General features: G+C 29.2%; 2 protein-coding genes across 2 annotated transcripts; one reads left to right on the forward strand and one right to left on the reverse strand.

Annotated features, from left to right (window-relative positions):
• Positions 1-302: 302 nt before the first annotated feature.
• LOC107453093 (uncharacterized) lies at positions 303-4,708 on the reverse strand. The gene is made up of 2 exons (XM_016069780.4): positions 4,549-4,708; positions 303-2,726 (listed from the first exon to the last, which is right to left on the reverse strand). Exon 2 carries the CDS (start codon positions 2,348-2,350, stop codon positions 1,103-1,105), a length of 1,248 nt encoding a protein of 415 aa, XP_015925266.3. The 5' UTR covers positions 2,351-2,726; positions 4,549-4,708; the 3' UTR covers positions 303-1,102.
• Positions 4,709-4,792: 84 nt separating this feature from the next.
• On the forward strand, positions 4,793-7,890 carry LOC107453092 (uncharacterized). Its single transcript, XM_016069779.4, has 2 exons — positions 4,793-5,965; positions 6,887-7,890. The coding sequence occupies exons 1-2, from the start codon at positions 5,047-5,049 to the stop codon at positions 7,861-7,863; spliced, it is 1,896 nt and encodes a 631-aa protein (XP_015925265.3). The 5' UTR covers positions 4,793-5,046; the 3' UTR covers positions 7,864-7,890.
• The last annotated feature ends 4,741 nt before the right edge of the window (positions 7,891-12,631 follow it).

Here is a 12,631-nt window from a genome sequence, read left to right on the forward strand (position 1 = left end):
ACAGATAGCAAAAGCAAAATTTTTTAAGAAATACTTTAAATCAAAAAGAACGATAAGCCTATTAAGAGCCATAAGCCTACTGGAGCTACATGAGAAATATGAATCTATGGAGCAGATTACAAATTTTAAAATTGTCCTCAGAATGTCAACAGTAAGCTTTTAATTCAGAGATAATAATTCAAATTTTTAAAAAAGTTATTACACTTATAAATAAAATCCTCTAATTAATAGTGAGGAACACATCAAATAAAATAAAAACAAAGCATAAACAGAATATTATTTTAAGCTATAAATGTGCAATTATAATAATTTTTAAACAAATTTTGTATGCATTGGTTTGATAATTAGCTGTTCTATATCTTTAATTATGTTTAAATGTCAAGTAGATAAAAACAAAAAAACATGCATAAAGCATAAATGAACATAGTACAAAGTTTTGGTTTTCTAAACAAGAACCTTTCTCAGTGTCAAAAAAGGCCGTTTTTATTAGAATATGCAAAAGAAGACTAGGGAATCCTTTGTACTATGTAGATATCTTCGTAACATAAAGGATTCCCTAGGATATTCTGGTATAAACAGACCTTTTGGGGTAAGTTTACTTGTCGACATCATCTTGTTTAGAGAATCGAAACGCTAGTAGGTTCATTTCTGTACTTCATTTGTGTTTAATTTACATTTATTTATTTGCTTTAATATCATTTTGGATAAATGCAATGTAAATTAGATCACGGTAACAAATTACTGATTGTAAAACTATGGTTCTATTATGGATTATAAAAAGTAAGAAATAAATGGCACATGCAAATAAGTGGTACTAATTTTTGCTGATAGTTTTAACTATGATTTAGGTTTCTGAATTTTAAGAATTTATAAAAGTAATGAAACTAAAAATGACCACACATAAAATAATTCAAATATTTCCTTGATTTCAGTAGCATTCAACAAAAGGGTAAAGTAAAGAACCAAAAAAATACATACTTCTAAATAAATATATCTTCTTTTATGATTATTTGTTAAGTAACTAACTTTTGTTTAAAATAAATATATCAATAGATAGCAAAATTACTGAAAATATAAGGACTTGTAAATACATGTTATAAAGTTAAAACCTCATTCTTCCAATCAAATGCCAGGTAACAAAAGCCCCTTTGTTTGAAATAAATGCAGCGGCTGACATTTCTTGCTGACAGTTATCACCACCAATGAAATCACTGTCAGTCAAGTTGACTCGAGTTACATCATTTCTTTCATTATTTGGAAAAAGCACTTTTTCAATTTCCAACATCATTTCTTTTCTTAATTTCAAACGAATTTGATCGACTGCATGATTTAGACTCTCCAGTCTGGTGAAAAAATCACCAATATCAGTCAAAACATTTTCATATCTAATATTAAAACCAAAGGCATGAAACATATATTGCAATTCTTCAAAGCGAGCTAAATCTTTACACAACAATGCAGAACATTTTTTCAAACACACCTTCCCTTCGCTATCTAGTGCAACAGGTGCTGAAGAGCTGAGAAGATGTGATAAAAATACCGATGTGAATAAATGAAAAGCATCGGGCAGATCTTTTAAAGGCATACTTGAAACTGTATAACATGATCTCAAATGTTTTCCCAAAATAATTGAAAGACATAAGCGTAATGCTTCAACTTTAGAAGCATCTGAAATTGAAGTGCATCTTAATGGACACAATAGTAAGGGGCAGATTGAGCCATTAATATTTGAAGGAAAAAGATCTGTTTTCCAATTTGCTGAGGTACCAAAACGCTTTATATAATATTTATAGTCTTTAAATGGTTGCTTTCGGCGACGAAGATCTCGATCAGCAGCTTGACTGAGATCTGCTAGTTCAAGGATAGTGTTTCGCGATATTTCAAGATTATCATCGGCAAAGTTAAGGCAAGGATTCATTCTTGTATACATTCCAATATCATAGAGATATCTTTCATAAAGAACAAAAGGACTATCGAAATCTTGAGAATAAACTAAATCGAGGAGATTAATAAGAAAACGTGCTTTTTTAGTATCAACTCTTTCCCATTTCTCTCCATCTAAAAATAAGCATTCTTGTTTAGTTCTGGAAGAACGAGTTGAATAATATTTAATTGTTTCTAAAAACCAGTCTCTAGAATTGTATCTTCTAGAAGCTTTATGTAACATGATCCACAAACCATCAAACCACTGAAATGCAAGAGGCCACCAAAGACTCTCTGACAAAGTAATTTTATGTATGCGAGAGCATGTGCTTCCAAAGTGCAACAAATCAAATGGGCAACTTAAAAAAGTGCATATGTGATGCAATACTAAATCAGGTAGATTAACAAGACTGTGACTGCAAGACATTTTCAGTATTGATCAATAAATTTAGAAATAGAAATTAACAAGATGTATAATAGATATTAAACTATGAACTGTCAAATGCTGATTATCTCAGCAAAACCCACACTATGGTTACAGACTGTTAAATTATAATGTAAAATCATTGTATTTCAAACAATGGTATCAAAAGTTTTTAAATAAGAAATGCTGTTATTTGACAAAGATTATTTTAAATAAACAAAACAGAAAAATAATCATATAATTGATCATAAACACAGTGGTTTGTAGAGTTAATATATAAGAACAAATTGAAATAAGCAAGAGGCTTGCTCTGGTGCAATTCACTTTTTGTTAAGCTGATTGCTGCTAGTAAACTGTAACTGATACCATCAAATACAATCTGAAAGAGAGAAAAAAAAAATTATAAATACAGTAAATTGATACATCCTAATAAAAAGAAAGTATATAAAAGCAGGAAAGAAAAAACAATAACACTGAAAAATAAATTTAGAACAATTCAACTCAGTGAAAGATTAATAGATTATAATACCTTGATAAGTACTATACTGAATAGAAGTGCAGTTTATTAATACACTTTTTTTAAATCAATTCTGTAATTTGACGTGAAATTACATAGATATATTTTCTATAATGTAGAGAGAACAGTTAAGACAATTTATTGTAATTTTGTTCAGATGAACGGATCCATTAAATGCATTGATAAATTAAACCTTGATTTAAATATGAAATCGAGATAAATATAAATAAAAAACTTGAGCTTTAACTTTAATTCACTGATCAACTAAACCCCTATTTAAAGATACAAATATATATTTAAATATATACATAAAACTTTAGCTTTATCTGTAGTTAAAAAAGTTTTACTTTTTTAGAAAAATTGCTTATTTTAGCGATTAAAAGTCAATCCGGTTTTCCACCATCTCTTTAAAACATCAAAAGAAATAAAAGTTTTTTTTTTTAGAATATTAGTCCGTTATGGAGAACATTATTTTATGTTATGAAGCAATGGAAAAACCAAAATTGAAAGGAAAAAAAGAACACCTCTTTTTTAACAAATTTGGGAATCAGTGAATTAAAGTTAAGCAATTTTGGTATCCATTTTATCTTAAAATAAACAAAGCAATTTGTATAAGAAATATTAAAAAAAAAACAACAAATATTTGGATATTTTTGTATTGAGATTAGTTGTGCAAACTACAAACGTTAAGGTGCCTAATGAATTCTAAACTTGAATTTTTTCTTTTAAAAAAGTGCGTAGAGGTTTGCATAGGGGTAGCTACAAAGCTTTAAGTTGGTCCGTTTCTGTAAATATATTTTTTTTAGTTCCTCGGGCTGCCGCCCAGAAGTTGCCAAGACTTGCCATTTACTCTGCCATAGATTACAATACGGAAACCTTCCAAAAAATTTAGAATCTTAATTATTCATTTTCTTAATATTATTATTGCCACTTAACCCACAAATGTTCAAATTTAGAATCTTTTCATCATATTTTTATCTATCATTAAATATATAAATTATAAGGGGAAATTACTGTATCATGATCTGTGACAGAATAATTGCCAACTTCAGGTCAGTGGCTTGCGAGAAATTAAAAAAAAAACATCACAGAACAGGACCAACTTGAAAGGTATAACTTGTAGTTACCCCAGAGCAAACATTTAAACGTTTTTGTTTTTAAAAAATTTTCAAGTTTAAAATCCCCATCCTTTTGGCATCTAGGTGATTGTAGTTAGCGCGACAGTTCTCGTTACGGAGATATCCCCAATTATTAACATAACACATAGTTAAATAAATAATTCAACAGTTTAGTAGAAGATGAAAATTAACAATTTTCAGGTATACGAACTATACTACTTCGTTACTTAATAAGTAGATATTTCCAGCATCAATATTGCAATCTTTTTTAATAAAACGAATGAATTGCAGTTATACTTTTACTTTGTTGATACACTTAATTGACACCACGCATAATTAACTTGTTAACTGATGAACTTTTTAGAAAGATGCTGACTTCTTGTCAGCAAATGCCCAATAGTCGCTAAAATTTGGTGATATTTTCAGAGCAGGTACCAATACAAAAATATTTCCCGAGAATCGCATTTCATGTTTTAAAAGCAATTTTAATATACATTTTTAAAATATCGAAAGAAAAATTTAGCATAATAAAAAATTTCATTAAAACTAAATAATAAAGCACACACAAGAGAATATTTTGAGCTGTTGCTTCGATTTCAAGAAAGAAAAATGTAATTTTAAGTAAAATAATACAGTAATTATATTGAAGTTTCTCTTTTTATTTGTTTACAGTTGAAAGTTGCGTTTTAAATTTCACAAAAATTGTAGTTGAAGTTATTAACTGCCTCTCCAGAAAATTTTGAAAAGGCGACAAGTTTCTGAATTTCGTCCGTGTCTTAAAATGTTCAATCTACTCAACTCAGCTCGTTAAAATTTAATGGAGATTGTTTATCTTTGCTCGGATATGTCAAACTGTTAATTAACATTATCGGTGTTTGCTAAATATTTTTCGCTGTTCTGCTCTTATTATAAAAAATGATTGCTTATTTTTCCAGATTTTTTAAAGTAACTAGCAAATGAAGCTTAGAGATTCCTTTTCTTTCCTATCAGCAATTGAAATGTGAATTAGTTTGTTTACGACACTTTTTTAAAATTTATTTTTATAACTCTGCTATATAGAAATCATGAGCATGAAAATTATGCAAAATTATCAATATATTATGCAAGTTCCCAATGGGAATGATCAAAATTTTAAAAACTTCGCTTTTAATAGTTTGCATTACGAGAATTGTATATGCAAACGATTAGAAGCAACTGATATTTACAATAAAAGGCTTGAAAACTCAGAAATTTATAACAAAAGGCAAGAAGGAGCCGAGACCTTTAATAAAAGACCAGATGGAAATGAAATTTATGGGAAAAGAACTGATGACGAAATCTTCAGCAAAAGACCAGAAGGATCCGAGCATTTTAACAAAAGGCCGGATGGATCTGATATTTATAGCAAAAGATTAGAAAGCTCCGAAATGTATAACAAAAGACCCGATGGTTCTAATAATTTTAATAAAAGAGTGGAGAATTCAGATCTTTTTTCTAAAAGAATGGAGAATTCTAGTGCTTATAACAAAGAAGTTCAAACAACATTAAGTAATGTACTTGCCAAAAAACATTTTATAAACAATTCATTGCATAGCTCAAGCCCTAAGATGAACTTGTGTGACATCTGTAAGAAAAGCTTTTCCACAAAAGGCAATCTTCAAAATCATCATGTTGTTCACAGTGGGCAAAAACCCCACGAGTGTTCAGTTTGCAAAAAAACTTTTTCACAGAGAAGTACTCTAGGAAAACATTATCTTATTCATACGGGAGAAAAACCACATGTATGTAGTGTTTGCCAAAGAGGTTTTCGCCAAGCTAACAATCTTAGAATACATTTTCTGACACATTCGGGTGAAAAGCCTCATTTGTGCAGCATTTGTAAAAGGGGATTTACACAAAAAATAGCTTTACAAAAACACATGCTTACCCATACGGGGGTTAAGCCACACGAGTGCAATGTGTGTAAGAGACGCTTTACTACAAAAGGTAACCTTCAGAAGCATTATCTAACCCAGGGGTCGCCAAACTTTTTTGATCATCGACCCCTACATAATTTTTCGAAATCTCCATCGACCCCCATAAAAGTAATTTTCTGTTAATTAAAATAAAACTTTATTGGATACTGTTTTTTTTTATGATTTTAAATATTTATTAAAGTAATAGTACATTGTGTAACAATAATTTTATGAAAAATATATTAATGTTGAAATTTAAATACCTTAATATTTCTTAAATAATAAGTAATTATGAATAAGTAGAAATAATAAGTAAAGTAACTACAGATTTATTGCTTCTTAATCAATGAGATGGGTATCCCTGGTGTTTTTTGCAAGGTTCGCTATATTCGGTTCAAAATTGGTCAATTTTAATTTTCGTAAAAGAATACAAAGTGTGCTATACTTTTGTCGCTGGTTGTACTAATCCATATTATTAATGCTTACCTTCTTTTTTTACATGCATTGATAATTAAAATTGATATCTAAACTAAACGAATGGTTTTTATGGAAACAATAACTAATTATCCAAAACTATAAAAGTTTTATGAATGACACTGCAAATATTCAACACTGTTTACAGTTTGCAAAGATAGCTGAAACTGCCGTTTGCGTTTGTAACGTCAATGCTCGTCACACGTGACATTTGGACAAGCGCACATATGCATCTGACTTATAAACTGTGCTGAGTTCGTGCCACTGCGCGCTGGTACGTAAATACTTGTTTCACCCGATACGTTTATTAATTTATGTTTTATAAAGAAACTGATTTTAAGTCAATTAAAAAAATTCACAAATTTTACATACTCAATGATGTATGTGTAATTTTCCGATTCGGATCGACCCCCATTCGACCCCCTGGCTCAGATCGACCCCCGCTTTTGTTAAATAGACCCCTGGGGGTCTATATAGACCACTTTGGCGACCTCTGATCTAACCCATACCGGAGAAAAACCACATATTTGTGGTATATGTAGTCGGGGGTTTTCTCAGAAAATCGCTTTGAAAAAACATCATTTGACTCATACCGGTGAAAAACCTCATGTTTGTAGTGTTTGCAGTAAAGGTTTTACTACAAAAGGTAATCTTAAATCGCATTTCAAACGCCACACCCGAGAAAAATCCGGATTATCTTCGTCTATAGCTCATTCCATAGTTGTGCCGGCATCTATAGCGCAGTCTCTACTAGTACCTGCTTCCATTGCACAGTCAATTTTACCTCCACTAACTCAATCTCAGCAAACTGCCACGCAATCTCTTTCTTCCATGTCACAGAGTATAACTTCTATGGCTCAGTCTAACAGTATTGAAAACTCAATAACTCATTCTCACAGCATTGCATCCTCCATTGTTCAAATGCATGGTATAAATTCTGTTCCTCACACGCATGGTATATCAACTTCCTTGTCGCAATCGCATGGTTTGTCTGCCGCCAGAGGAGGAAGTATCATGAACCAGGGTCATGATACTCTAGTACAGTCTCAACAGAATCATTCTGTGTCTCCTTCTCATGTGCCTGTATCTATCTGCCCGTCTATTCCAGTCTCTCTTGTCCAGTCACGTGTATCAACACCTGTTGGTCATTCTTCAACAGCTCTTACGCAGTCCTGCGTGTCCACCAGTTCTGGCCAATCGAACACTGTAACTAAATCAGTAGCACAATCTTTGGCCTTGTCAACTCACAATCGTGGTCAGCCATTAAATGTTTCATCAACAATACCTATACCAAATTCACATACAAGACCACTATCAATACCAGTGTCTCAATCTCATGTAGAAGTACTTGGGATGACTTCTCAGTCACTTGGGGGTACTGGTAATTCGGCTCAGCCTGTAGCCATGCCAACTTCTGTCTCAATGGGAAGGTCAGAGGACAGTTGTAAAGGACAACATATTACAGTTTTATAAATTGATTCGATGTTTTATGTTTTTAATGTTATGTAGTAATTTACTTTGTGATGTTTGTTCATGTTTTTATTACATAAAATTCTGTGTTAATGTTTTTTATACATTTAAAATTTTAGTTAATGTTTTTTCTGTTTTTATTGTTAATTTTGCTTCTATTTATAATATCATTATTTCATTAAAAGTGAACATCTAACATTATGTTTATTTTCAAAACATATAATGAATCTGATTATATTATAACTATTCTGCAGTTGTTTTTTTTTATTATTTATTTATTGAGAGATGGACAGTTAAAAATCTTTTTTAAATTCTATTAGGATTTTATGTTTATTCTATTCAGCATTAATCTAAGTTGTAAAAAACATTATTTTTCTTTTGTTGTTATTTAGTAAAAAAATTTTATTATTTATAAAAAAAAAAATTCTCTTTTAAGAGTTTAAAAATAAAAAAGAGTTGAAAGTTACAATTTTGAGCATTTCATCATGTTTGAAATATTTAACCGGTTTATTTTCACAAAATGATTATGTTGTATAATATTTTGATAAAATGATCATGCTGTATTTATGTATTTTTTTTTTGTGGAAACTTTCAATGAAATTTGAAAGATGGAGTTATTTAAATCACATAGAAAATGTAAATATTAATTTTTTTATGAAATCATCTTTTCTGCATTATGCTAACAAGGAAAATCCACTCTAATTAAATATTTTAAAATGTCAGGTTTCATAAAACATAATAGCTTTTATAACTCTTAAACTACTTAGTGTAATACATTTTTACACTTTATTCAATGTTTTATCGTTGAGTATTTTAGAAGGGTTACCCCCTCTGACTGCAATTTCACAGCGATATGTGCACTTAGACTTTTATTTTTAAAAAAATGTCTTCCTCTCAATATTAAAAAAATAATACTCTTTTTTATTATTTTTAGAAATAAAACAGTATTGCATTTCAATAGGAGAAACCAAGAGCTTCATATTACCATAACTATTGTGAATTATCTTTATACCATGTTAACATTAGTTATTGTTATTTGTTCTTATGTTCATTTGAGAATTTTTTACATTTTTGTTCGAAAGATTAATTTATAATGATCCTTTAAAACTGCCTCTATTTTAGACTTAAGTATTCTGTTCTTTTCTTTGGGAGATCTTTGGTTATTTTATCTATTACTTACTTTGTTTTATTGTTACAATAATAACTTATTTATAATAGGTTAATCAAAACTAAAGATTGGTTTATAATAGCCCTTCAAAACTGTCTCTGTTTTGGACACAAGTTTTCTGTTTTTTTTTATTTTTTATTTTATCCTTTTAGAGATATATGCTTATTTTATCTACTACCAACTTTGTTTTATTATTATAATTATTTTGTTTTGTATTTCATGAAATAACAGAAACGAAAAAAAAAAATATTCTGAAACATTTAGAAACCTATCTGTTACGTGTGACATTTTTAGTTACATAATTTTTGGTAGAAAATTTATAGTTTCAAAATTAGTTTCAATAGTAATTACCTTGAATTCTCTTACTGTTATAATAATACACATGGTTTGCTGATTAAAAATCATAATGATTTTTTTTAAATAACATATAAGTATCAATATTTATTTGTAAGTATATAAAATACTTTCAACTTTTTTAATAATTAAACTTTTTCTTTTAAATTTTAAAATATGTTCTACTTTCTATTCATTTCTCTAAATTTTTTGTTGGTTAAAAAGCTTCAAATACATTTAGAATTTTTTAATTTTTCATAAAAATCTCTAATAAAATTTAGGAATGTCAGATTTATTCTCACCAAATTATTCATGTTCTTTAGAGAAATTAATAAATAAGCCATATTTATTATATGTGTTTCTAGATTATGTGGAATTTTTGTTATGATTGCTTTATAGATAGTATATTATTATTATTATTTTTTTTTTTTACTTCCCGAATAATTTATAGTTACAATTAACCTTTAGATATTTATTTTTACGGAGTGATTCAGAACAACATGGTGAAAATAAAAGGGCAGAGTAGGCATAAATAAAGAATTAAAAAAATCGTGTAGGAACACAAGATTGCAAAGCTTGCAACAAATGAAACTGGTAGAGATTATTTCTAATTAAACATACTCAAGAACTGAACTTAAATCATTCTCTTCTACAAGATTTCATTTCTACTGTATTTTTGCACTTCTCATACATTTATGACCAATACTTACTATAGCAGATACTCCTAGATTTTGCAAGATGCCTGGAGTTGTGTTATCATTGTATGGCTTCCAGTTTCTGACATACTAAGCGTACCTTAACCAACTTGTTACTGCAACAATTTTTTTCTACTTGAATTTCCTGCAGTGAAACTTTTCTGTATATGAGTTTTTCGGAAATTCCCTAAAAAATCTATTGAAGATACAGTAGAGTCTCGTTAATTTGAGGTGGACGGGGCAGAACCTACCTTGAACTTTTGGAAACTTGAATTATTGTATAAATGAAAATAAAGTGGTTTTTAAATTTCAGCATTCAATTAATATTATATTTGAAGAAAATTTAGTTGCATTAGACGATCAGGGTACATTTACTGCATTACACCAAGTTGCAATATTTATTATGTTACTGCATTTGGTTAATTGTACTTTAAAATGATTGTCTAACGTTTTTTGTTTAAACACATGTTTCAGTGTTTGACAAAAAAATTTGTTTTTCAGCATTCAGTCGTAGTAATCATCGCAAAACCAATCAAAGTAATAGTTCCATTTTGTGTGTGCGTTGGTCATTGTTTTGGATCAAGAAGGAGTTTTTTTTTATAATCTTAAATTTATGTGAAACTGAAACTATCGAGACTCTACTGTATATTTAAGAATCATGGTGCCATGCGATTGGTAATCTTATTTTCATTAAAATATCTTTTATCTACGTCAGAGTATGCCTATTTTGCTCTTTCATTTTGATTATATTATTTTGAACAACGTTGTTTATGAATGTAATGTACGAAAAATCATTTTTCAATGTATTTAAATTGTTTGTAAAACTTATTATAAATCTGCTTAAATTACACAAAATTTTTAATTTTACTTATCAATTTACTTCTCAACTGACTTACAATCTATCTTAAACAGGGTAAACAAAGAACAGTACTAAATGCAGTTATGTGCTATCTACTTATATTCTGTAACATATTTATGTATTTTTTCAAGTAAAGTTTTATTTGTTTTGCTGAATAGACGTTCTGTTTATCACATCTGTATCAATTCTAGTTTTTAATATGTTAAGGTTGAGTGTTATTGTGTACAGCTAGAGAGTCATTTAGAGTAGCAAAATTTCATCAGTTGTAGCAATTAACATACAGTTATATTGCAAGATTGTATCTTTAATATGATTGTATGGGACAGATTATTGTGAATACATTTCATATCAGTCAATTCATTTGGAAAAAGTTAGGTGAATATTGTCAAGTACAAACGCTAGTTTTAGGAATATGTATTGAACTTATGGCAATAATTTTTAGTGCATTATTGAAATGATATTGTTTTATTGCAGTTAGCTGTTTTTGTACCAATTTATTTATTTTATTATTATGTTTGTATAAAGGATTTCATGAGAATGTGGTGTCAGTTAAGTTTAATATTTTCTGTTTGTTGATCAAAATTAATGATTTGTTGGTGATTATGTTGGTTTATATATAATTTACATACGTTTTATAATTATTATGAAAAATGTTTTTAGAGATCTAGTCATTTTGTTATCCATGCTTTTATATGAATATGTTTGCTTTTATACCTTTTTGGTAGTGCTTTCTTTATAATGAAAAGTGCTGCTGAAATAAGCACTTTCAGAATAAACCAATAAAGTTCCTGATGTAGAGGGTCGTTCTTTTGCTCATTTTCTTCCCTTACAATTGATAATAGAGTTTTAACTCATCCATTCCATTTACATGGTCGAAGTATTGCAGTTACAATTGATTGTTATGCATGGTGAATAACGAATTACAACAATGGAAAAATGTCTCAAAATATAATTATCTTTTTTTTTCTAAAAATGATGCCAATTTTTCACGATCTGGCCCATGAGTATGTAAAACCTCCAAAATCTGGCACCAAAAAACGGTATACAGAACAAAACCCAATAAGATATGTTCTAGAACAGAAGGATTCAATCTGTGTTTGACACAAGTTAAGAAAAACCTTTTTGGCAGATATGGGAAGAGGGCAGCTTCTTTTAGTTTAGAGACTGGAACACCTGAAGAAAATAAGACTAACTTTACCCGTCTGATCTAGCTGAGAATAATACTCGTAAAATGGTCTTCATGCCTAAGGTGACCCTCCTGAGAGAACATTAATTTCATTCCACGCTGTGACACTTTTCCTCGATGAAGAAGCTAAATAAAATCATTAAGTTGCTTAAAATGTTTTTTCAAATATCCCCAGTAGTTACAAAGTTTAATGAGAACTTTTAAAATTTTACAGATCTTGATTTACAGTCGCTGCAAAGGGCACAGCGGTTTAATCATTGTGGTATGCATAGAACTGGAATTCTGTTCCAGGTGGCGGCTTTTTTTCCCCTTTTTTTAATTCTTTAAATAAAAGCTGATATTTTCTTTAAATTGATAGGTTATTTTCAATAAGGCTGCGACGAAGAAATTTATTTCAGTCGCAAGTTTTTAATCATTTTTAGTTTTTTTTCAAAAACCATCTTTTAACATGATTGAGTTAATTGTATATATATGAAAAGAAACGAATTTTGTTATTCCTTTTTCTACTTCTAAATTTAACGTTCACCTTT

This window comes from Parasteatoda tepidariorum, chromosome 9, assembly GCF_982258835.1.
Source record: "Parasteatoda tepidariorum strain Cologne lab strain chromosome 9, Ptep-v5.0, whole genome shotgun sequence".
NCBI classification, from domain to species: domain Eukaryota; kingdom Metazoa; phylum Arthropoda; class Arachnida; order Araneae; family Theridiidae; genus Parasteatoda; species Parasteatoda tepidariorum.